A 25,626-nucleotide genomic window follows, 5' to 3' on the forward strand; every position below is an offset into this window, starting at 1 on the left:
GGTTGTAGTCTGACATAAAAACCCCAGAAGAAGAAGAAGACTTGGGCGATCGCATCCCCACTACGTCATCAGGAGAGCGACAGAGCCACTTGCGACAAATGCTTTGCTGAGCCAGAGTGGTTTCTATTATTAGAAAATATGGTGAAATCTGGAAAATTAAAATCTGGGGCCGCATCGAAACTGAAGCGATGGAAAAAGGGACACAGCAGCGACTCGAACCCCCAGACGAGCCGATTCAGACAGGCTGCCAAAAGCCGTTTCTTCAGCCGCCCCTCGGGTAAGCATTTGCAGCGTGCTCGGCCTGAGACGAGACAACACGTGGAAAGTCAGCCACTCAGCGAAGTTAGCAAGCAGTCTGTATTGCACAATTTCTAAACAAAGAAAGGCTAGCTGTTTTCAACTTTTGTAACGTGCCAAACTTTCTGGAAAGTTGTCAGTGTCGTTTGAGTCCATTCTCATTGCTGTGTTAATAATACAGCTATGCTGACATATGAGCCAAATCATATGCTAGCTCCAACTAGCCTAGTGCCGACCATAGTAGTTCTAACTAACACAATCCTATGCTACGGGCTTTGGACGGTTTTATGGTTGGGCTCATCTTGACCTAGAAAGTTTTTTGTTAGTGCAATACACTATTTAATGGAATATTTCTAAACATTCGACCCCAAAACAACAACCTATTGTACATCCTTCAGTCTATATTTAAGCAATAAACCACGTGATCCGTCATGCCTCAGAACTGCGTTTATACAGCGGGTGGGTCTGATCCTGAATGCTGATAGGTTAAAAGCGCATTCCAACCGGTGTCTATTCCACAAGTTACCACCGGCTAAATCTATGACATTAAAAAGCCTATTTACTCTTAGAAAGACGAAGGGAAGCGCTACTAAGGTAAACAATAGTACATTTTGGTAGACAAAGGTGCTCTTTTGTAAAAGGGGTAAATTGGTCATCAAAAAGAAAGGAGGACCAAGGCACTCTTCATATAATTAAACAAAGTTTTAAAAATCCGACGCATTTTGGCTGCATGGCCTTCATCAGGGAGTACAAAAGAAAATACAATGCCATTGTATTATTTTTTTGTAGTCCCTGAGGAAGGCCGTGCAGCGGAAACACGTCAGATTTTTAAAACTTTGTTTAATTATATGAAGAGTGCCTTGGTCCTCCTTTTTGATCAGCCTATTTACTCTGTTCCATCTGTCTGCACAACCCACTGTCTCATCAGCACAGGCACATCAGCACAGGCATGGAACGTGATCTCCACTTTAAAAAGCATCTAGACATTATCGCACACTTATTTTAAACAAACTTTTAGTTTTCAACAGCGGGGATTTGTAAACCTTACTGTCTGTCTCTGACATTTGCAACATGGTTAAAATATTCAAATTCAATCTCCAACTGTCCATTGTAATGAACGTTAGGGGTCGAGAGGGAGGCAGGCAGTGTTTCTCAGCCAGTCGAAATCATGAATCAGCTGGCATAGTTTATGGATGTAAACAGACATGTAAATTGAAAAAAGGTGAAATGAAAAGAAGTGCAGCTAGTTTGCAGTCTTTCCAGCTTCAGTTTGAAGTTGTTAGCTGTGTTGTTGGCTATCTCCTCTGAACAACAGTGTCCTGACGAGAGAGCACAGTTTCTATGCCCGGTGAAATCGCGCCTCATTAGCTCATTGTTATGGAAGTATTCAAATTTCACTAGAAAACAGCTTTAACAAATGCAGCTACTGTTATTCTGTCTGCAATGTTTGACGTGACTGTAAGTTGGCCGTAGTTGGCTATCAAGCAAGGGATAAGAATGTTGCAATCCAGTATGGCAATGGAACATTTGGAAAGAACGACAGGATCGCGTCCATAGATACAGAACAGAAAGACTGAACGACTGGGTCGCGTCCATAGATACAGAACAGAAAGACTGAACGACTGGGTCGCGTCCATAGATACAGAACAGAAAGACTGAACGACTGGGTCGCATCTCTGGCAACCGAACCAATAGAACGACCAGCCGGCTTGGGTAGCAACCCTAGATTTGTTTCGGGACAATATCTTGTGCAAGAATGAATTAGTATGAATAAATTAATCTAAATAATTTTAATTAAAATACATCAATCATTATTATATGTTGGTAACTCGTTTGTCTCGTTAGGCACGGGCTTTGGACGGTTTTATGGTTGGGCTCATCTTAACCTAGAAAGTTGTTAGTGCAATACACTATTTAATGGAATACAACACCGGTTCCATAATATCCTCCAAACACAACTTCTTGGGCATTGTCACTTTATTAGAAAATTATTGAATTTGTAATTGCATTACCTGATTTTAAAACCATCATCCACTAAGAGGACCTAATGTCAGTCAATAGTACACGACCCTTAGATACTGATATCTTCTCTCGCTCTCCAGAGAAGAGTGACCTGACAGTTGATGCACTCAAGCTGCACAATGAGCTGCAGGCAGGAACCCTGGAGAGGGGTGTGGGTGACCGGGGAGATGCCTGTATGGAGGAGACGGCAGAGCAGGCCCTTTCAGAGAGGAGCGCAGGGACCTTCCTCAGCGGGTTGTCGGACTGCTCTAACCTCACCTTCAGAAAGGTGCAGCGCTTCTGGGAGTCCAACTCAGCTGCCCATAAAGAGGTGTGTAACTCTGGGGGACTGTACTATTCTAAATGACCTGGTACGTGTACGTACAGTGCATTCGGAAAGTATTCAGACCCTTTGACCTTTCCACATTTTGTTACATTACAGCATTCTAAAAAAATATTACATTGTTTTTGTTCCATCAATCTACACACAGTACCCCATAATGACAATGCAAAAATAGTTTTTTTTAGAAATGTTTGCAATTTATTAAATAACATTTACATAAGTATTCAGACCCTTTACTCTGTACTTTTTTGAAGCACCTTGGGCATAGATTACAGCCTCAAGTATTATTGGGTAGGATGCTACAAGCTTAACACACCTGTATTTGGAGAGTTTCTCCTAATATTCTCTGCAGATCCTCTCAAGCTCTGTCAGGTTGGAAGGGGAGTGTCACTGCACAGCAGTGAGAGACTTGTCTCGTAGCCACTCCTGCGCTGTCTTTGCTGTGTGTTTAGGTTTGTTTTCCTGTTGGAAGATGAACCTTCACCCCAGTCTGGGGGCTCTGGAGCAGGTTTGCATCAAGGATCACTCTGTACTTTGCTCCATACATCTTTGCCTCAATCCTGACTAATCTCCCAGTCCCTGCCTCTGAAAAACATCCCCACAGCATGATGATGCTGCCACCACCATGCTTCACTGTAGGGATGGTGCCAGGTTTCCTCCATACGTGACGCTTGGCATTCAGGGTTTTCTTGTTTCTCATGGTCTGAGAGTCTTTGGTTGCCTTTTCCAAGCCGGCTGTCATGTGCCTTTTACTGAGGAGTGGTTTCCGTCTAGTCACTTTACCATAAAGTCCTGATTGGTGGAGTTCTGCAGAGATGGTTGTCCTTCTGGAAAGCTCTCCCATCTCTACACAGGAACTCTAGAGCTCTGTCAGAGAGACCATCGTGTTCTTGGTCACCTCCCTGACCAAGGCCCTTCTCCCCCGATTGCTCAGTTTGGTCGGACGGCCAGCTCTAGGAAGAGTCCTGGTGTTTTGGGGACCTTCAATGCTTCAGAAATATTTTGTAACCATCGCCAGATCTGTGCCTAGACACAATCCTGTCTCTGAGCTCTACGGACAATTCCTTCAATCTCATGACTTGGTTTTTGCTCTGACATGCACTGTCAACTGTGGGACCTTTTATATAGACAGTTAAGCCTTTCCAAATCATGTCCAATCAATTGAATTTACCACAGTTCGCCTCTAATCAAGTTGTAGAAACATCTCAAGGAGGACACAATTTTGTGTCTCATAGCAAAGTCTGTGAATGCTTATGTAAATATGGTATTTCTGTTAATACATTTTCAAACATTTCTAAACATGTTTTCGCTTAGTCATTATGGGGTATTGTGTGTAGATTGATGAGGAAAAAATGTATTTAATCAATTTTAGAACAAGGCTGTAACGTAAAAATGTGGGAAAATACTTTCCGAATGCATTGTATGTCAGGGTTTGGCCGGGGTAGGCCGTCATTGTAAATAAGAATTTGTTCTTAACTGACTTGCCTAGTTAAATAAAGGTGAAATGAAAATGTTGTAACAGAAGCTGACATCAACGGTGTATCACTGTAGTATTGATATGTTAACCTCTCCGCTGCATAGGGTCTAAACCAATTACTTGCCAAAGATATTCACTATTCGTATCGGTCTCGTCCCATAGATATGTGCAGTGCTGGCTGCGGTGACTGAGGTGATTCGATCTCAGGGAGGGAAGGAGACAGAAACAGAGTACTTTGCAGCTCTGGTGAGTAGGGCCTAATTACCGCTTGTGCCTGTCTATCATAGTTTCAATATCACTAGATGAATGACCCTCCTACAAAGGTGTAATTGCGTTGGATGCTTGCACGTGCGTACGAACTGGAGGCATATTAAGATGATTGTTATTCTCTGTTGCATTATGCTCCTGCATTGAAGTCGATCAGAATTCATACGTACAGTGGACAATACTCTGGTCTAACCTCTCTCTCGCTCTCGCTCTCTCGTGTGTTTCAGATGACCACCCTGGAGGCAGTGGATTCAGGGGAGTCTCTGGCTGCTGTAGCCTACCTCCTCAACCTGGTTATGAAACGGTTAGTCCCACAGTTCGTCACAGCTCTCACCCATGCTAACTGTGGTCACTAGCTCTGTTTCCATAAACCTGTCAAGTGATTTAACCTGTAGTGACGCCCAGCCCATGAACGGGACCATTATCATCATCTGACACTAATTAGCATAACACAACGGACATAAATCTTCCTATTCATGAAAATCACAAGTGAAATATATTGGGACACAGCTTAGCCTTTTGTTAATCACCCTGTCATCTCAGATTTTCAAAATATGCTTTACAGCCAACGCTAGACAAGTATTTGTAAGTTTATCATAGCATAGCATTATGCCTTGCTAGCAGCAGGCAAACTTGTCACGGAAATCAGAAAAGCAATCAAATTAAATCGTTTACCTTTGAACTTCGGATGTGTTCACTCACGAGAATATTTTTGTAGGCGAAATGGCTCCATTTGTTCTTTATGTTTGGCTGAGAAATTGCCTGGAAATTGCGGTCACCACAACGTCGAAAAATATTCAAAATTAGCTCCATAATATCGACAGAAACATGGCAAACGTTGTTTAGAATCCATCCTCAAGGTGTTTTTCTAATATCTATTCGATAATATATCAGTCGGGACAATTCGTTTTTCACTCTGACCGATTGGAGTAATGGCTACCTCTGTATTTTACGCGGGAATCTCGGAGCCACCAAATCTTGGAGAATTTGGCTGTACGTCTACCGGCCTCTTTAAAAAATGTCTCCTATATCTGCCATTTCCATTACACATCAAAATTCTATTTTTTGCGACAATGCTTTTGTCAAATAAACCTGGGTCAATGGAAACCTTCCTACTGTCTTAGGTCTGACTGTGCTTTATGTGTTTAAAGTATTTGTTAAGTGATTTGAATATGTATGTTGTGTCCCTCAGGGTTCCAGCACCAGTGTTGATTTGTAAGTTCTCTGACACGGCCAAAGCGCTGATGGACGTCATGTCCACCCTGGCCAGCTCAGAGTCCGCCTCCGCACTCAGATGGGTGAGTGTCTGTCCGTCCGGCAGGTACCTTTTTAACATAACTTTATTTAAATGTTCAATGTGTGTTTTCTTTCTCCAGATCCTGTCGTGCCTCTCCACTCTTTTGCGGAAGCAGGATGTTACAGTGTGGAGTTACCCGTCTACTCTGCAGACATATCACGGTCTACTCAGCTTCACTGTCCACAGCAAGCCCAAGGTACGCGCGCCCGCGCACACACACACACAGTACCTTATATTCACAATCATTTGGCAATCAATTGTTTCCACTCTCCACCTCAGATCCGTAAAGCAGCGCAGCATGGTGTGTGTTCCATCCTGAGAGGTAGTGACTTACTATTTACAGACAACGCCCCGACCCACCACCCTGCTGCCGCGATGGCCGCCAAGTTCTGCATCAAAGAGATTGAACAGGCAGGAGGTACGACCCCCAACCTTTAGGGATTTTTTTTTTGTCCATGGTTTTATTTGAATGCAGAGGCAACGATTTACGTCAAATTTTATTTATGAGGTCTGTTGTTTTAACTCTGTACTCTCAAAGCTTTGATTGACAGGGCTTGCGGCTTGTGATTATGCTACTGCAACACTGTCTTTAAGAAGGTCTGAAGCAAAGCTAGAGAACTCAAATCGCCCCTACATGACCCTTTAATTCAGCTTCTCTGGATTTGTTTTTTAAAATTCAGGCAGTAAGGAGGACACCACCACCCTGCACGTCCTGGGTCTCCTGAAGGACCTCATGGTCACCTTCCCTCTCAGTGCCGTCAAGTCCTGCTGTGAGACTCTGCTCAGGGTGATGACCCTCAGCCACGTGGTGAGAACACGCATACATACATACACACACACACACCTCACCTTCCCAAACTGACCTCCCTGCTTTCTCTCTCTAGTTGGTGACAGCATGTGCCATGCAGGCCTTCCATAAGCTGTTCAGTGGGAAACCCAACCCTGTTACCCTGTCTGCTGAACTCAATGCTCAGATTATCACGGTAAAGTCACAAAGCTAAAGTCACAGCCTGGGATCCAAAAACACCACCACATATTCATACCCCCTTTACACTGTAAACCTGGGCTGAAAATGGGTTAACGGTGCTGTGTTATGTTCTTTCTCTCTTCAGGCCCTGTATGACTACCTGCCCAGTGAGAATGACTTGCAGCCTCTACTAGCCTGGCTGGCTGTCATGGAGAAAGCCCACGTTCACCTGGCCGGGTAGGGTACTGCACCCGGGAGGGTACACTACACCAGGGTACACTACACCAGGGTACACTACACCAGGGTACACTACACCAGGGTACACTACACCAGGGTACACTACACCAGGGTACACTACACCTGCAGCAGTAAAAAATATCTTATTTTTAGTTACCGTAATTTCCGGACTATAAGCCGCTACTTTTTTCCCACGCTTTGAACCTCGCGATTTATACAATGACGCGGCTAATTTATGGATTTTTCCTGCTTTCACAAGATTCATGCCACCAAAAAATTGTGACGTAAATCGAGTGCGCTCAAACTTCCCATCATTCTGATTACGGTAGTAATTTTGTCACCCTCATCGTGGCAAAGACATGGAGAAATGCATATGATGCAGCTTTCAAGTTGAAGGCGATCGATCTGGCTGTTGGAAAAGGAAATAGAGCTGTTGCGCGGGAGCTTGGCCTTAATGAGTCGATGATAAGACGTTGGAAACAGCAGCGTGAGGAACTGACTCAGTGCAAAAAGACAAAAAAAGCTTTCAGATGGAAGAAAAGCAGATTGCCCGAACTAGAAAATGAGCTTGAAGACTGGGTCAACACACAGAGAGCAGACGGCCGAGGTGTTTCAACTGTGCAGATCCGACTGAAAGCCAAAACAATCATCACCGCAATGAAGTTTGAGGATTTTAGAGGTGGACCATCGTGGTGTCTAAGATTTATGAGACGTAAAGGCCTGTCCATCAGGGTACGGACGAGTCTGTGTCAGCAGCTCCCTCCTGACTACGAGGAAAAAGTTTCAAACTTCCGCAAATTCACCGATGCAAAGATAGCGGAGCATTCCATCGGCCCGCATGACATCATAAATATTGATGAGGTTCCTCTGACGTTTGACCTGCCTCTCACTCTGAATGTCAACAGGAAAGGTGAATCATCCGTCATGCTGAAAACAACTGAGCATGAAAAAACGCACTTCACCTGTGTTCTGAGCTGCACTGCATCGGGAGAAAAGCTTCCACCGATGTTGATTTTTAAATGCATGACTATGCCAAAAGAGAAATTTCCGAGAGGAATTATGAAAGTCAACAAGAAAGGATGGATGACGGAAGGCAAGCGACCGGGAGGATTCTTTCACAAGAACAAGGCATTGCTCGTGTTGGGAAGCATGAGGGCCCACATAACAGATTCTGTGAAAGTAGCCATCAAGAGGACAAACTCAATTCCAGCTGTGATTCCTGGAGGCACAACAAAGTATTTGCAGCCACTCGACATCAGTGTAAATTGTGCATTTAAGGTGGCGCTCCGTGTTCAGTGGGAGGCTTGGATGACAAGTGGGGAGAAATCCTTCACTAAAACGGGCCACAACTTATGGTCAAGTCTGCCAGTGGGTCCTGACAGCGTGGAGCATTGTAAAAAAATCCACTCATCAATGGGTTTCGAAAGGCTGGACTGCTGCGTGTTGTTGAGGGCAGTTCAGCAGGGAATTTGCCTCCGGATGAAAGTGACGAGAGCGACAATGAAAACGATCCAACATCGGATGAAGCAATTCTGAGGCTATTCAACTCTGACACCGAAGGAGATGACTTCATGGGTTTCAGTGCAAAGGAGGAGGAAGATGGTGACCAATGACTTTCTTGGTAGGCTACTGTTTAATTTTTGTTACAAGCCGTGTTTCGTTAAAGCCTATTTATTTTCGTTACAAGCCATGTTTCGTTTAAAGGCTGTGTAAAGTTCATTTGTTTCAATGTACCGGTAGGCACCTGTGGCTTAGACATGTGTTGCTTATTTATGTACAAAATAACAATTTTAAATAATTCAGTGGGTGCGGTTTATATTCAGGTGTGCTTAATAGTCCAGAAATTACGGTAACTGAATGTTCACTCTCTCTCTCTCTCTCTCTCCTCAGTGTTCAGTCATCTCTAAGTCTGGGTCATCTCCCTCGTCTCTTCTCCACAGCCATGTCCTGCCTCCTGTCACCTCACCCACAGGTCGTCTCTGCTGCCACCAATACACTCAAGGTAACATACTTCAAGCTCACCACTTTGTTTACACCTACCCTGTTAAGTGGCCCTAACTGTGCTCGTGTGCTGTAGACTCTGCTGTCGGAGTGTGTGGCTCCTCGCATGGAGGAGATCGGCCCCGTCAGCCCCACTGCTTCCTCTGGAAACCCTTCCTACGTCTGCAAGATGTTCCGGTGAGACTCACACACACTCACCTAGGGATGGTGCGCTCGCTCACTAGGGCTGGGTGATACGGCCTAAAACTTATAGCCGATTCATGTTCTTTTTTCCGCTAAATACCTTTAATTATGCAACAAAGCTTATTTAAAACAGTCAGGAATAATCTTAATGAATTCAGGGCTTGTAAAGTTATACCTAGGCTAAACATATGACTTCAACCATAAGACCCACTAATAGTTTAATTGTTATATCAAAATATAGGCATAGTTAGAGGCATAATTAAGGAGTTTATATATAGATATTTATGTTTTGATATCCAGTTTTATGCTGCCTCTGTGTATTGTAGTATCGTGGAGGAGGGTCTGTCGTATCGTTTCCACGCCTCCTGGCCGTTTGTTCTGCAGTTGCTGGGCTGCTTCTACAGAGCAGCAGGGAAACACACACACCCGGTCATGACCAAGGTAACGCTCCCCGACAGGACCAAGTTAATACACACACAGTGGCTTTGTTATGCCCAACTACTTACCACTTGTTCTAGAACTGGACAATCATTTGAACTTTGTTTCTCTCAGTCTCTCCAGTCTCTAGCGGACCTGCGCTCCACCCCCCGGTTCCCGTTCTGTGGTGAGCTGGACCTGGCTGTAGGTGGCGCTGTAGAGAGCATGGGACCTGAAGTACTGCTGACCGCTGTACCGCTCAACATCACTGGACTGGAGTATGTCTGCTACTGTGATTACTGTTTGTTACTAAGTTATAGCTGTTTATTACGTTATTGGATTGGTTTTTTTTAAGGTTAGTTTGTATTGTGTCTTTTCAGAGTTGACCAGATTAATAATTGTGTGTGTGTGTGTTGGCAGAGACAATCTGGAGTTCCCTCGTAGTTGGTTGATCCCTGTCATACGGGATCACGTTAAGAACACGCAACTGGCTTACTACACATCATATCTCCTGCCGCTCGCTGCCACGCTCCGACAGAGAGGTAAATAATGGTTTGTGAATGGGTGTAAGCGTAAACAATGCATCGCTCATTTCTGTGCCTGTCTGTGTTGTAGCTGAGGAGCTGGAGAAGGCTGGACAGAAACTGGAGGCTAAAGTCTACAAGACACTCCAGCTGCAGGTAAGAATCTTGTTAGATTAGGTCTCCATACGGTGCGGGTGTTCCGTTTTATATCTGTCATTTATACCACGGCATTGCTGAATACTCCATTCTGATTGGCTAGAAAGGGATTCTAGAGTGGGTGTTAATATATATCTCTGAAGTAGTTCCAACAATGGGCACCTTTTTACTGTTCGAAATCACTGTACCATGCAGTAGGGATGCACCGATATGACATTTTTGGCCGATATGCGATATTGTTCCTAGCCCCAAAAAAACCAATACTGATATTTAAAAATGTAGCGGCCTTTTTAAGCATTCTAGTGCAGTTAAATAGCTGAAGCACACACTGACCAAAAATATATTTTGGTTGCATGTACGTATGTCCCCATTACCAGTAAAACATAATCAAAACCTTTTTCTTTCACTTACTTGCTGTGCTGTTTTGTTTTTCGTTTGTTCAGTCGTTTCATTCTCAACGGGGATTTCATCATACATGTCAAGCAGTGACGTTTCAGCTCTGTCTGTCCGTGGCCTCTTGTCGTGGGTCCTCTTCGTCGGAGCGCACTGTCACTGTGTCCATTTCCATCTTGTCCAGCTGTGTCTAACATTTCATGTAAACCCTGTTTCTTGTCTGCATCGAAATAGCGGTCCTTGTACCTAGCATCGAGCATGGTGGCAACACAATAGAGGCTCAGAGAGAATGCCACCGAATCGCTTGTTCACAGCCTCTGGTAGAGTACTTTTGCGAGTTTTAACCCCACGGTCTGTCGGCAGTTTTGTTGAGCAGGCGTTTCAATGCCATGACAGAGGGTATCACGTCTGCTGCAGACACCGTTGATCAGCTTATTTTCTGAGTCAGTTGTTCGAATGGAGCTTGGAGTGTGTTCATGTTTCAAACATCTCAAATGCCATTGAACTGGCAGCAGCGGTAAGAGAACCAGCGCGTTCGGCTTTCCTCAGTACGAAATCATTGTCGACCCACTGTGCTGTCAGACTCCGCATGCTCATGGGGCTAACATCGCTGGTCCAAATGTCAGTCGTGAAGCTAATAGCATAGCTCATGGATGGGCGTTTCATTGGAAACGGAGGTACAACAACGAAAAAGCATTGATTTGGGCTCCCAAGTGGCACAGTGGTCTAAGACACTGCATCTCAGTGCTAGAGGCTTCACTACATACCCTGGTTCGATTCCATGCTGTATCACAACCGACCGTGATTGGTAGTCCCATAGGCCAGCGTCGTTGGGGTTTGGCCGGGCTAGGCCGTCATTGTAAATAACAATTTGTTATCAAGTGGTGCTCGTGCTCTCATACTCCAACATGCTTTTACGTTTGACCAGCTGTTTTCAGTTGAATTTGGTTGTCATATTGGCAGATTTTCTAGCAACAAACAATTTAGCTAGCTTCGAGCCTAGTGTTTGATTTGCAATGCCAATGAACGGAAAGGAACAGTGTCCTGACTCCTGGCGAGACGGGAACTTTTTCTGTACCAGCCGAAATCGCTCATCTGCATAGTCTACTTGTTATGGATGTATCCACATAAATGTCACTAGAAAACAGTTTAAGCCAATGCTGTTAATCTAGCGGCACTGTTTGACGTGACTTTGTGAGCTGTGATTGGCTAGCTAGAAGGCAATGAAAAAGAGTGCTTCCAGCCTGCGTAGCAATCGAATATTATAATTAACTACTGGTGCACGTCTCCAGAAACCTTTTACCAAAATAACAAATGGCCAGTCCGCTTCTCTAGCAATCTAACCAATAGAACGAATGACCAGGGTTTAGTGGAAGGATGAAATGGTATGAATTTACTTACCGATTCGACCAGTGAATTTGTGCTTTAGGTTTGTTTGGCAACCTTGGTATGGGTGGAATAAACCGCACCTCATCGTCCATTATCCCCCCCCCCCCCCCCCCCCCCAAAAGGACAGTGTCAGTGTTAATCCCTTACATATCTACCCGACTTGAGTGTTGTCTCTCCTTGCATAGGTTGTGACTATAATTATTATTATTTTTGATCGCCTCACTTTAAAAACATTTAATACAATTTGTATGGCCTCTTGGTGTTCCGACACTGAGGTGTTGTGTGTGTCCCTGTCACATCTGCACCATGATAAGGTGTTTCGTTTTCTCCCGGTGATTATGGTGTGTTCTGTGATAGTGTGTCCATTCCTGGATCGTACTCACTGGTGTGTTTCTGCTCCCGTCAGATCTGGACCATGCTGCCCGGGTTCTGTGTGGGACCCTTGGACCTGCTGGTGTCGTTTAAAGGTGTAGCAAGGGCACTGGGCATGGCCATCAACGAACGGCCTGACCTACGACTGACCATCTGCCAGGCCATACGCACACTCATCACCAAGAGCTGTAACACCGGTACACGCACGCACACAAACATAAAGCCTAGGCATTAGCTCAAGTTTCTCATGTGAGGATAGTTCCCAGAACCTCCTCTATTACACACACACATAGCGTGTGTGTGTGTGTGTGTGTGTGTGTAATAGAGGAGGTTCTGGGAACTATCATAGGTCAGTTTCTAAACGCTCCTCTGCTATGTTCCCCCTGTAGAAGAGGAGAAGGCGGAGGTGGGCCGTTTTGCTAAGAACTTCCTGCCCATCCTGTTCAACGTGTTCAGCCAGCAGCCTGCTCCTGGAGACATTGGCCCCTACAGGATGGCTGTCCTAGACACCATTAAAGTCTACCTGACTGTCACAGACCCACAGGTACACACTCTGGCTCCTTAACGATCACAATTGTTCTTTTGATTTCCTCGCCTCCTTCTCAAAACGCAATGGAGGACAAGTTCCAAAATTCCTCTCCTCTGACTTCTCCTCCCCTGAGTTTTGAGAAGATTCATGGAATCTAGGAAAAACTGAGAGCCTCTTTCATGCTCATTCATTTAGACACACACCTCCATGCCTCAACAAAATGCCTAACAAAAATGTACGTTTTGTCTCCTCCTGGTGGTGTAATGTTTTACCTCTCAGATGGTGTGTACCTTCCTATCGAAAGCTACAGAAAGACTCAGCAGCCCAGACAGCACTGAGTTCATACGGTAGGAATGTGCTTAGTTAGTTGTGTTTGGGGTGAATTATAAGATTACATTTCTGTATTACAATTGAATTGCCAATTGCATTACTGTACAATGCCAAGACCACATTCCTATTAACATTTAACAAAATGAAATCAGAATCTTACATCTGTGTCTCCCCCCAGGTTGTCTGTCATGGACCTGATGGTTGCCATGGCACCCTGTGTAGATGAGGTCACAATGAGTCAGACCTTTGAGCTGATTAGGCCATACCTGGAGGTTAGGACACGTGACATTTTGACTGCGCAAAGATGAGATGTTTTCCAAACCAGCCATATTATTTTAAATACTAAACACGTCACTTTTAAAAGTGCGTAATATATTGTTTAGATTACCAGGAGTTGAATAACAGATTTATTTCCCCCCCACAGCTCATACATGTTTCCCTTTCTGATTTTTGGGTGTGTAGAATAAGGAGCCACACATGCAGAAGAAGGCATACCGCGTATTGGAGGAGATGTGCGGTGGAGAGAGGGAGGAGTGTAGATCTTTCGTTCTCTCTCACCTAGAGACGCTCAAACACGTTCTGCTGGGGACACTGAAGAATGCTTCATCTCCCGCCAAGAGGGTAAGACTGTGTGTGTGGTCCTCGCCCTTAACTGAGTGCAAGGACTGCTCAACCAGCTTAATTTTGTCTAACTCTCCCTCTTGTTCCCTTTTCCCCTCTCAGCCCAGACTAAAGTGTCTTATCCACATTGTGAAACAGCTGAGTGATGAACACAGAGACTTCATCACTGCCCTGCTACCAGAGGTATACACACACACACACGCGCACACATACTCACGCTAGCACTCACACACTTACACTGTTCTTTAACTCTCCTAGGTGATCATATGTACTAAGGAGGTGTCAGTGGGAGCTCGTAAGAACGCCTACACTCTACTGGTGGAGATAGGAAACGCTTTTATCAGGTTCTGTGGAGATGCCAAAGGTAAGGATTACTCGACCAGAGGCGTTTGGTTAGGCTTACATGTCCTCTAGATTCTTACTATCACGTAGAGTTACTCCCCGTCTTTCTGTCCCTGTCCCTCTGTAGAAGCCTTGGAGCAGTACCTACTGTTGGTCTATGTGGGGCTGACCGGCTCTGTCACGATGATCACATGTACAGTCCTGGCTCTCACCAGACTGGTCTTTGAGTACAAAGGTAAATCCCCTCACACTGACACTGTTTACGGTGTGTGTTTATGTCCCTCTAGTTCAGGGCTTTCAAACTTGTTTCATGGAGGGTCGAGTGTCTGCTGGTTTTCATTCATTCTTTCCTTTCAATTTGTATCCAATTAAGACGTAGACAACCAGGTGAGGGGACTTCCTAACTCATCAGTGACCTTAGTTGATCAATCTAGTACATGGGAGGAGTGAAAATCGCAGACACTCGGCCCTCCGTGGCATGAGTTTGACAGCCCTGCTCTAGCTGATTTCATCACTGGCGCAGCTGTTACAAAGTGTGTGTGTGTGCGTGTCAGACTCTATAGACATGGGATCGATGGAGCACCTCCTACACAACGTGTGCCTGCTGCTGACGTCTCGGACCAGGGAGATTGTGAAAGCAGCGCTCAGCTTCGTCAAGGTCATCCTCTTCGTCATGGACCCCAAGACACTGGCTGGACACGTCACTGTGATGGTAGGGTTGTGTGCGGTTTGTGTTGGGTTTCTGGGTCTGTGTAGCAGAAAACCACTTATGTTGGTGCTGAAGTTGGTTTGCAAAACTTTGCTTGAACATGGTTGTGTGTCTCTCTCAGATGGAGGGTGTTGGGAACATCAAGGATGACGTTAGAAGACACTTCAGGACGAAACTGAAAAACATTTTCACCAAGTTCATCAGGAAGTTTGGGTAAGTTTAGGAAACATATTTGATTTGACACTTTTCACTCTAGTTTGCTTGCTAGATGATTAGCCTTATGTGGATCTGAGTTGAAGAGTGGCATGCTGTAGCTGTTTTTATCAATACCCACATGGCAGTAATGGACAGGGACATACGTGGGTATTGTACATACATTGGCATAGATGTTCCATATCCTGTATGATACGTGTTTTATCCGAGGTACTTGGTACACCCCTAATAATGTCATTCACAAGGGGGGGGTACGTCTGAGACCGCTCTCTCTCTCACACACACACACACACACAGTCAGTTCGCTGAGCCAGTAGATCATCTTTGGGAGGGATGTGCGAGAGGGACTGATTTTAAGTGAATTAATAAAGTTTGTGGCAATACACTTTGCATATTTTGCGGGCGTTTCACAAAGAACGAGGGGAGTTTATTGACGTTAGCTTCAACTGTAAGCTAGCAAGGAAGGTTAGACGGCCAAGCTGAAATCCTATCGGTATCACCTTGCATTGTAAAGGCATTGTTTTTGTAACTGTTTCTACTTGCCGTGTTGCATTATTCAAGAGTGTTAGCTCCCCACTCATGCTGCACAGAAGGGGGACATCGGCTGCGCTGATAGACAGACTTGATCCGTGAGACACAGTTGACATTACCGGAAGCAGCAAACTCTAGTACCGAAAACGTATTTCATGTTCAGTATTGGAAAAGGTCCAGAAGTTTCAGTACGCCGTTCAACACTCCATGGGCATATGGTTTACATCGTTTTCATGCTCATCAAACCATTGTGACCACGCTTGCCCTATGGATGGGGGCATTGCCATGGTAGCCAAAATACCGGCCTGCCCCACATTTTTATAGATGACTTTAAGCATTAGTCGGGGATGTTATACCTACCTACAGGGGTTCTAAAATCCCAACTCAAATGGCTAAATGATCCATGGTATAACTATCTTACAACAATTCCATATGTTACCTAGATATCGCAAACCAAGGATGTAGACTTAACTCCGGAAGGGCGTAACTCCGGAACCACACCTGTGTGGAAGTATCTGCTTTCAACATATACTACCGGTCAAAAGTTTTAGACCACCTACTCATTCAAGGTTTATTTTTTACATTTTTATACATTGTAGAATAATAGTGAAGACATCAAAACGATGAAATAACACATCAGCACTCCATCAGTCTCCTTCTTGGTCAAATAGCCCATACTAAGCATGGAGGTGTGTTGGGTCATTGTTCTGTTGAAAATCCAATGATAGTCCCACTAAGCCCAAACCAGATGGGATGGCGTATCGATGCAGAATGCTGTGGTAGCCATGCTGGTTAAGTGTGCCTTAAATTCTAAATAAATCAGTGTCACCATTAAAGCACCCCCACACCATAACACCACCTCCTCCATGCTTCACGGTGGGAAATACACATGCGGAGATCTGTTCACCCACACCCAAAATCTCCAATTTGGACTCCAGACCAAAGGACAAATTTCTACCGGTCTAATGTCCATTGCTTGTGTTTCTTGGCCCAAGCAAGTCTCTTCTTCTTATTGGTGTCCTTTAGTAGTGGTTTCTTTGCAGCAATTCAACCATGAAGGCCTGATAGTGCTTGATGGTTTTTGCGACAGCACTTGAAGATACTTTCAACGTTTTTGAAATGTTCCGTATTGACTGACCTTCATGTCTTAAAGTAATGATCGACTGTCGTTTTCTCTTTGCTTATTTGAGCTGTTCTTGCCATAATATGGACTTGGCCTTTTACCAAATAGAGGTATGTTCTGTATACCTCCCCACCTTGTCACAACACAACTGATTGGGTCAAACGCATTAAGAAGGAAAGAATTTCCACAAATTAACTTAACAAGGCACACCTGTTAATTGAAATGCATACCACATGAGGCTGGTTGGGAGAATGCCAAGAGTGTGCTAAGCTGTCAAGGCAACGGGTGGCTACTTTGACGAATCTCAAAAATAAAATATATTTGTATTTGTTTAACACTTTTTTTTTTGGTTACTACATATGTGTTATTTCATAGTTTTGATGTCTTCACTATTATATAATGTAGAAAATAGTAAAAATAAAAAAACTTAAATGAGTAGGTGTTCTAAAACTTTTGACCGATAGTGTACACTGAAAAAAATATATAAACGCAACATGTAGAGTGTTGGTCCCATGTTTCATGAGTTGAAATAAAAGATCCCAGAAATGTTCCATACGCACAAAAAACTTTACTCTAAAATGTTGTAAATAAATTTGTTTATATCCCTGTTTAGTGAGCATTTCTCCTTTGCCAGTATAATCCATCCACTTGACAGGTGTGGCATAGCAAGAAGCTGGTTAAATCATGTGAAATACATTGATTAGGGCCCAATTCATTTATATTGACTGATTTCCTTATATGAACTGTAACTCAGTATAATTGTTGCATTTATATTTTTGTTCAGTGTACTTTATGTTCCCTCATTTACTCAAGTGTTTCCATTATTTTCGCAGTTACCTGCACGTTATAAAACATTCAAGTAAAAAAAAAAAGTGAAATCCATGACGATATGTACATTTAGGGCAATGTACATTGTGAAGGGGACTGGCCACCCCTCAGCCTGGTTCCTCTCTAGGTTTCTTCCTAGGTTTTGGCCTTTCTAGGGAGTTTTCCTAGCCACTGTGCTACTACACCTGCATTGCTTGCTGTTTGGGGTTTTAGGCTGGGTTTCTGTACAGCACTTTGTGATATCAGCTGTTGTATGTAAGAAGGGCTATATAAATAAATTTGACTTGATTTGTAGGTTTGAGTTGGTGAAAAGCAAGCTGCCTGCGGAGCATCATAAGGTGTTGGTGAACATCCGTAAGGCTGAGGCCAGAACCAAGAGATCGAGACTGGCGGACGAAGACCACGACGACTCAGACAGCGGGGACGACAAGCCAAAAGCCAGGGGCGCGAGGTATACACACGCTACACTACTCTTGACTCCGTAATACACATCTTAACATTCGATTTGTGACTTTCTCTCTTAATCACTTCTGTCCTCTTCCCTCCCTCAGTATCGAGGAGATCTTGGCCGAGTCGGACTCTGATATGTCAGATGACGAAAGGCCTAAGGGCGCTAAGACCCAGAAGAAGCCCACAAAGCAGAAGGGGCGGGCCTGGCTGAAGGAGGGACAGGGAGACGAACCACTCAACTTCCTGGATCCCACTGTCTCCCAGAGGGTCTTGGGTAATGGAGCCTTTACTCAACTTTGGTGTTGAAACTATGAAACTGTGTTTCATTCCAGGGAGCGTATTTCCTTCCCTTTGGTCATTCAGATCAGGATGAAACGTCTAGAACTACTGCTAACATCCACCCAGTTGTCTCCGATCAACAAAGAGAAGTGATCGAGGGAAGGAACATTTTGCGATATGAAAATGAGTATTTCTTATTCGACAAGTCAATGTAGTTTCTTGCTGTTAATGTCAGTTTTCTTTTTGGTGCTTAAGCATCACGACCCATGGTTTTTGGTAGACAGGGAGATTATTTGTTTTGTATGGAGAGTGTATGTATTGACCTGGGAGTGTGTGTGTGTGTGTGTGTGTGTGTTTCAGCCACCAACCCAGACATGAAGAAGAGGGTAAAAATTCAGCACAACTTCAAGGTCACGTCAGACGGAAGACTCATCATCAAAGAGGACAATGACGAGGGAGACAAGACTAAAGGTAGTAGGACACACACAGACACCCAAACTCACTCTTTGTTATGGGAGGAGAGAGAGCGAAGTGATCTGAACTTCTCTTCAACCACATTTTCATCTACAACTAATTAAAATAAAATATATACTTTATCTTCCAGTTTGTGGAAATGGAAATTAGTATTTTGCCTTCACCCACATTACTCCATCTCTACATCTAGTAATAGTCTATCATAACCTGCATCTGCTTTCTCTTTGCGGTCCAGGTTGGGTTACTGTGTAGCTAAATTATCATGTGAAAAGGGCTTTATAAATCCACGAATCCATCTTTTTTGTTCACATTTCAGTATGATGTTTCTCTCTTCCCTTACAGATGATGAGGGAGAGATGAAAGACATTCTGGAGGAGGCTGGAGTCAAGAGTGTGAGTATCCATCAGCGTTGCCTACTGTTCTCCATGTTACCATGGGATCTGTGCTCACTGTGGCGACTTCCTTTCCTAGACGCGGTACACGACCTCCCCATGTCCCGAATAAAGCTCCTTTCATGTTGTAGCATCGGGACAATATGCACAAACACTCGTGAAACTGGCTTCATCGGAGGGATTACAACCCAACCTGTTAAATGCGTCAACCCTAAAGTCCACTCAAGCCACATTTTCACTTAGGCTGCATTTACACAGGGAGCCTAATTCCGATATTTTGCCACTTAATTGGTCTTTTGACAAATCATTTGATAATTGTGCAACATGTCAGAATTGGGCTGCCCATGCAAATGCAGCCCAAGTCCCCCATTGCCATTAATTAGGTTGGATAAAGTTAGGATTTGCCACAAAATGAATATCATTGCGTAAGAAGTTGCCTGCTTAGATTACTGACACAAGGGTGGGAAGAGTACTGAATATTCTACTTAAGGTAGAAGTACAGTTTAACCTCATTCAATGTAATGGCAAAACGTAGATTTCCGCCTAAATAGACATACCCAAAAGTACATGCTATTCATGTGTAATTACATGATTCTGACATGCAAAAACTTTGGTATATATTTGGAAAGAAACATCTGGGACATTATGAGGAAATGATAGGAGTTACAGTTGAAGTCGAAGTTTACATACACTTAGGTTGGAGTCATTAAAACTCATTTTTCGACCACTCCACAAATTTCTTGTTAACAAACTATTGTTTTGGCAAGTCGGTTAGGATATCTACTTTGTGCATGACACAAGTAATTTTTCCAACAATTGCTTACAGACAGATTATTTCACTTATAACTCACTATCACAATTCCAGTGGGTCAGAAGTTTACATACACTAAGTTGACTGTGCCTTTAAACATCTTGGAAAATTCCAGAAAATGATGTCATGGCTTTAGAAGTTTCTGATAGGCTAATTGACATCATTTGAGTCAATTGGAGGTGTACCTGTGGATGTATTTCAAGGCCTACCTTCAAACTCACTGCCTCTGCTTGACATCATGGGAAAATCAAAAGAAATTAGCAAAGACTTCACACAAAATATTGTAGACCGCCACAAGTCTGGTTCATCCTTGGGAGCAATTTCCAAACACTTGAAGGTACCACGTTCATCTGTACAAACAATAGTATGCCAGTATAAACACCATATGAGACCACACAGCCGTCATACCACTCAGGAAAGAGAGGCGTTCTGTCTCCTAGAGATGAATGTGCTTTAGTACGAAAAGCACAAATCAATCCCAGAACAACAGCAAAGGACCTTGTGAAGATGCTGGAGGAAACAGGTACAAAGGTATCTATATCCACAGTAAAAACGAGTCCTATATTGACATAAACTGAAAGGTCGCTCGGCAAGGAAGAAGCCACTGCTCCAAAACAGCCATCAAAAAAGCCAGACTATGGTTTGCAGCTGCACATGGGGACAAAGTTCATACTTTTTGGAGAAATGTCCTCTGGTCTGATGAAACAAAAATATAACTGTTTGGCCATAATGACCATCATTATGTTTGGAGGAAAATGGGGGAGGCTTGCAAGCTGAAGAACACCATCCCACCCATGAAGCACGGGATGGCAGCAGCATGTTGTGGGGGTGCTTTGCTGCAGGAGGGACTGGTGCACTTCACAAAATAGATGGCATCATGAGGAAAGAAAATTATGTGTATATATTGATGCAACTTCAAGGCATTTAGTCCGGAAGTTAAAGCTTGTTTGCAAATGGGGTCTTCCAAATGGATAATGACCCAAAGCACACTTCCAAAGTTGTGGCAAAATGGCTTAAGGACAAGAAAGTCGAGGTATTGGAGTGGCCCTGACCTCAATCCTAGAAAATTTGTGGACAGAACTGAAAAAGCATGTGCGAGCAAGGAGGCATACAAACCTGACTGAGTTACACCAGCTTTGTCAACAGGAACGGGCCAAAATTCCCCCAACTTATTGTGGGAAGCTTGTGAAAGACTACCTGAAACGTTTGACCCAAGTTAAACAGTTTAAAGGCAATGCTACTAAATACTAATTGAGTGTATGTAAACTTCTGACCCACTGGGAATGTGATGAAAGAAATAAAAGCTGAAATAAATCATTCTCTCTACTATTATTCTGACATTTCACATTGTTAAAATAGTGGTCATCCTAACTGACCCTAAGACCAAGATTTTTTTTTCTATTATTAAATGTCAGGAATTGTGAAACACCTTAGCCAAATACATTTAAACTTAAGTTTATGTAAACTTCCATATGTCCACAGTTTCTGGTTAGGGTAGATTCTAATAGTCACAGTGGGTACAACATCTCCTATACACTTCCTGATAAACTCACTCACCGTATCAGTGTATTCGTCTATGTTATTCTCAGATGCTACCTGGAACATATCCCAGTCCACGTGATCAAAACAATCTTGAAGCGTGGGTTACGATTGGTCAGACTAGCGATGAATATTCCTTTTTCGAACTCCCGAAAGTGCCTAAACATTTAGCCTAGACATATCCAATGTATTGTCCCCACATACAAACGACCTGTTTCTAAAAATAAAACATATAAAAGCAACAGATATACACACAACAATATATAAAAATGTCTTATCAACTTGGTTACACACGTGTCCTTCACTAAAGGTGCAAGAATAGAAATAAGCAAAACTATTTACAAATGGCTTTTGTTTTGCATCAAAAGTGTAGATAGATTAGATTCCACTTTCACCATAGCTTGTGCATGTTGTGACTTGTCTCTTGGCATGCGAGTTAGATAGTGGCACTCACCTTGAGTGGGGGGTCTTGTTGATAGTTGTGAGGTTGATTTGGGCCCCCAATTCAGCCATTCCCAACACCAACTGCTCTCGGAAGGCCAACTGGGAAAGAGGGGTTTGACCTTTTTGCTTTGGTCATCTGCTTGTGGAGAATGAAAGCTTATTTTATTGTAGCAATGTCCACAAAGTGAAATAGTCTTATACTATTTCCTGGTCTTGTGGAGGACCTGGTAGTAGTGCAAATAGAAGCACAAATAAACAATGGTCATGAGAGTTTAGTGGCCTCTCCAAAGTTACAAGGATGAAACGGCATACAGTGAACTAATGTGAAACATGGACAATAACTACTTTGGAATTCTATAACATTGAAATGACTTGTTACATAGGCCTATGTAAACTAAATCAAAAGCGCAAAATGCAGACAACTTAACTCTAAAAGGGGATCCAATCCTCCTGGAAAGCTATCGACCAAGTCGAAATCCTCGTTTTCCAAATATTTTTTACGTTTTTTTCCCCCCCTCCCCTTGAGAAGCCATCTTTTATGCTAAAGCGATGTCACTTTAATTTCAGTCTGTTTACATTGTTAATGTAGCGTGCTCTGTGCGTCTTGTCTCTGAGCCAGGTAGCAATATTTTGCATTACGCATAAAAGGTTCTAGGCCTTGCTTTGTCCCACCCAGGTGAACTGCATATCCCTGGAAAGCTTATCTCATTGGCTACAAAACTGTCAATGTGCCATAACCAATCCCCTGTGTAATGGATGCCTACAGTGTGTAAGCAAGCAACATATTTTTGATGCGCAAAGATATAGTCACTCTTTGGACATTCAATGTTGCTATTAAGTCATACATCTTTAGATAACATTGTCAATATGTTAGATTTGTTCCTACCAACCTAAGGATTCATTTGATAACCCCATGTTGCTATAGGTCAAACACAGACCAAATCGAAGCTTACCTTGTAAGATGTTTGGTGAAAACGTTGAGCAAAATAAACATTTCGACTCTTGGGCTGGTGATCAATAACTGTAGGTCACAGGCAGACAAATAATATATTCCCATGATCTGTGGAGTCCTGGCTGTCGGTGTGTATCAACGTATTCAGTGTTTATTTTGTTTATGCTTCACAACGCTAACCGGAATGTAGGTAGTAGCCATCTTGAAATTAGGTCATCGGCTCGGCCTCCCCTTATATATTTGTATGCCAAAATATATGGTAGTAAATCACACCCAAGATTTAAGGCACCGATCAATAGCCAAGAATTTCAGCTTTCCGTAGACACCCAGCTTTTGCAGATAGCCCCTATCGTTCTCATACCAGACTTTACAATTAAGAGGGTAATGACATTTTACTCAAGTAGAAGTCAAATTACTGGTGTAAAAAAACAACGTAATAAGTAGCTTATTTAAAAGGTACTCAGAGTAAAAGTAATTGAGTTATTAAAGATTGACCTTGAGAATGAGCTAATTTCGTTAAGATTACCTGAAAATTGTTATACCATCTTTTCCATGCATTAAAGGAAGATATTAAATTAATGTACAGTAGGAACTAGGTTATCAGTTGTAACAAGGCACATCTGTATGTTAAAAAAATAAATAAAAGCTATTCAAATGTAAAGCTAAATAATAATAATCTATACAAAATAAAGTACATAAACAAAGTTGCCAGACTTCATTATTATTCAGACTCAAGAAATAAACAATTGTAATTCTTTCAACCATCAATCACTCATTCACCCCTCTGTTACTTTTTACTGTCATGGAACTGGCTGATATTCACTCAATCGCCCATTTACACTCTTTCCCTCACTCACAAGCTCCCCCATTCACCAGGGTGGAAAGGGTACTGAAAAATCCCACTCAAGTAGAATAACTGTTACTGACAAAAAAAAATACTTGAGTACCAGTACTCGTAAAAGATACTCTGACAGTAACAAGAGTATTTGAAATGTGTTACTTCCTACCTCTGCTGACACAACTTCTGAAACCTCTGAACCCCCCCCCCCCCCATCTCTTTCTCTCTTAGATAAAGACTAAGAGGAGGACATTCCGGGATGGTCACTACGATGATGACATGGAGATTGAACCCCAGCTGAAATACAAAGGTACAGCTGACTAGAAGTCTGTCTCTATTTGTCTGTGTGTTCTGGTTGCTGGTCTCAGCCATCTCTTGTGTGTATGCATTCATGCAACTTTTCTTTCTTTCAGCTGGAGGCTCGGGGATCCACAGACCTCTGGGTGGGAGCAGAGACCTAGGGGGAGACTACAAGGCCAAGGTGACACATGCACACAGGCAGTGTGTTTAGGTTGATTTCAAGCGGGGACTATTGGTCAGCTCTTTGTTGAATCTCCGCAAGGCTGAAGTGTGTTTTTTGTGTTTGTTTTTTCTCCAGAAGGGTAAAGGAGATGTGAAGAGGAAAGGAAAGGTTGATCCATATGCCTACATCCCTCTGAGGAAAGCACAGCTCAACCGCAGGTAAACACATAGCAATGAACTAGTAATAAACATTGTAGTAGAGTTGTAATGGCGAAAGCTTAATAACCCTTTGTTGTGTGTGTGTGTGTGTGTAGGAAGAAAGCAAAGATGCAGGGCCAGTTTAAAGGCATGGTGAGAGGGGCCCAGAAGGGAGCGCAGTCTGGGAAGAGGATGCAAAGGAACAAGAGGAGGGCCTGAAAAGTTTACATCCCAACGGTTGAATGTGTGTCCTTCTGCCTGTTGTCCAAGAGGGTCTGTGCATAGAAATCTAATTAAAGCTAATTCTATGAGTCTATGCATTTTATTGCTCAGGCATGTATGTCTGCGAGAAACAGAATGGGAGAAGGAACGAGAAGAGGATTTGATAAGGTCTTCAAATGGATCTGTAGATTTCTCTTTTGGGGGGTCTTGCCTAATTCCCATTGTTATCAATAGATACAATCAGGCATACACATGAAACTTTAGCTTTATAGGTGTGTTCAATTAAAATGTGTAAAGATGGATAAACATCTGTTTTTAAATGTATTTATGTTCCCTACTTTAAAGGATGGAGAAAAAAAATGTTGGTGTGAAAATTAACAATGACTTGTTATTGCTCTGTTTAACCGCTAGATGGTGGTCTAGATTGCGGTTGAATATAATCAAGAGTTGGTTTTAAAATTCATATTCCAGCGCATGAAATTAGGATTACTGTTTGAATGTATTAAACTATTGATTCATCAGACTTAAAACAGTTTTCTTTGTTTAAGATTGGCATGAAGGAAGTAGTTAACAGAAGTGGGTTTTTGCCAAATTCAAAATCAACAACTAGCCCCAGACACTTCTCCATTTAGATTTGATTAACATCAGCAATATGGCTTCTTCTACAAGGCGGCATACGAAATTGGCTGTAGGGTTGGGGAGGCTGGGAGTTTATCCTTGGGAGGCTTTGGCTGCAGTGTTTGAATGAAGCAGTCTGTCATTGCTGTGGGGGAGCCCTGTTCACGCCGTACTAAAGCAACAGTGAACAGGAGAGCAACAGAATGGCTCCATTCATGAGATGACTAGAGTACTACAACACTCCTACTGTTCATTGTTCTGACCAACCCCTCTGACACAGCAGAGCAAAGGAAGTCTGGCCTGCTCGCTCTCTCCTTCCTTCCCTCACACTCTTTCTAATCTCGTCACCCAGACCCAAGTAGCTGTGCTATTTAAGTCTCATGAGAGAATGCCCTCTAAC

At 43.2% G+C, this 25,626-nt stretch overlaps 1 protein-coding gene across 2 annotated transcripts; it reads left to right on the top strand.

Annotated features, from left to right (window-relative positions):
* Positions 1-46: 46 nt before the first annotated feature.
* rrp12 (ribosomal RNA processing 12 homolog) lies at positions 47-25,131 on the top strand. Of its 2 annotated transcripts, XM_020481409.2 has the most exons (34): positions 47-277; positions 2,400-2,629; positions 4,281-4,364; positions 4,613-4,689; positions 5,578-5,683; positions 5,762-5,878; positions 5,962-6,100; positions 6,363-6,490; positions 6,567-6,665; positions 6,795-6,886; positions 8,777-8,888; positions 8,964-9,064; positions 9,397-9,511; positions 9,623-9,765; positions 9,908-10,029; positions 10,103-10,167; positions 12,356-12,518; positions 12,711-12,865; positions 13,130-13,197; positions 13,359-13,452; positions 13,643-13,801; positions 13,904-13,984; positions 14,060-14,165; positions 14,271-14,378; positions 14,698-14,855; positions 14,974-15,065; positions 17,843-17,998; positions 18,099-18,271; positions 18,637-18,747; positions 19,093-19,142; positions 23,958-24,036; positions 24,140-24,207; positions 24,325-24,407; positions 24,503-25,131. In XM_020481409.2, exons 1-34 carry the CDS (start codon positions 139-141, stop codon positions 24,603-24,605), a joined length of 3,876 nt encoding a protein of 1,291 aa, XP_020336998.1. In that variant the 5' UTR covers positions 47-138; the 3' UTR covers positions 24,606-25,131. The 2 variants fall into 2 exon arrangements, with proteins under 2 accessions (XP_020336998.1, XP_031679174.1); XM_031823314.1 differs by having other exon boundaries at positions 48-277; positions 5,578-5,878.
* The last annotated feature ends 495 nt before the right edge of the window (positions 25,132-25,626 follow it).

This window comes from Oncorhynchus kisutch, linkage group LG4 (genome assembly GCF_002021735.2).
Source record: "Oncorhynchus kisutch isolate 150728-3 linkage group LG4, Okis_V2, whole genome shotgun sequence".
Classification (NCBI taxonomy): domain Eukaryota; kingdom Metazoa; phylum Chordata; class Actinopteri; order Salmoniformes; family Salmonidae; genus Oncorhynchus; species Oncorhynchus kisutch.

Excerpts from the sequence above, each read along its gene's own strand:
- rrp12 (XM_031823314.1), top strand. The coding sequence starts at position 139 with ATGGTGAAATCTGGAAAATTAAAATCTGGGGCCGCATCGAAACTGAAG. Across the intron at positions 6,666-6,794 it reads TCAATGCTCAGATTATCACG|GCCCTGTATGACTACCTGCC; the intron begins GTAAAGTCACAA and ends TTCTCTCTTCAG. Across the intron at positions 13,198-13,358 it reads GACAGCACTGAGTTCATACG|GTTGTCTGTCATGGACCTGA; the intron begins GTAGGAATGTGC and ends GTCTCCCCCCAG.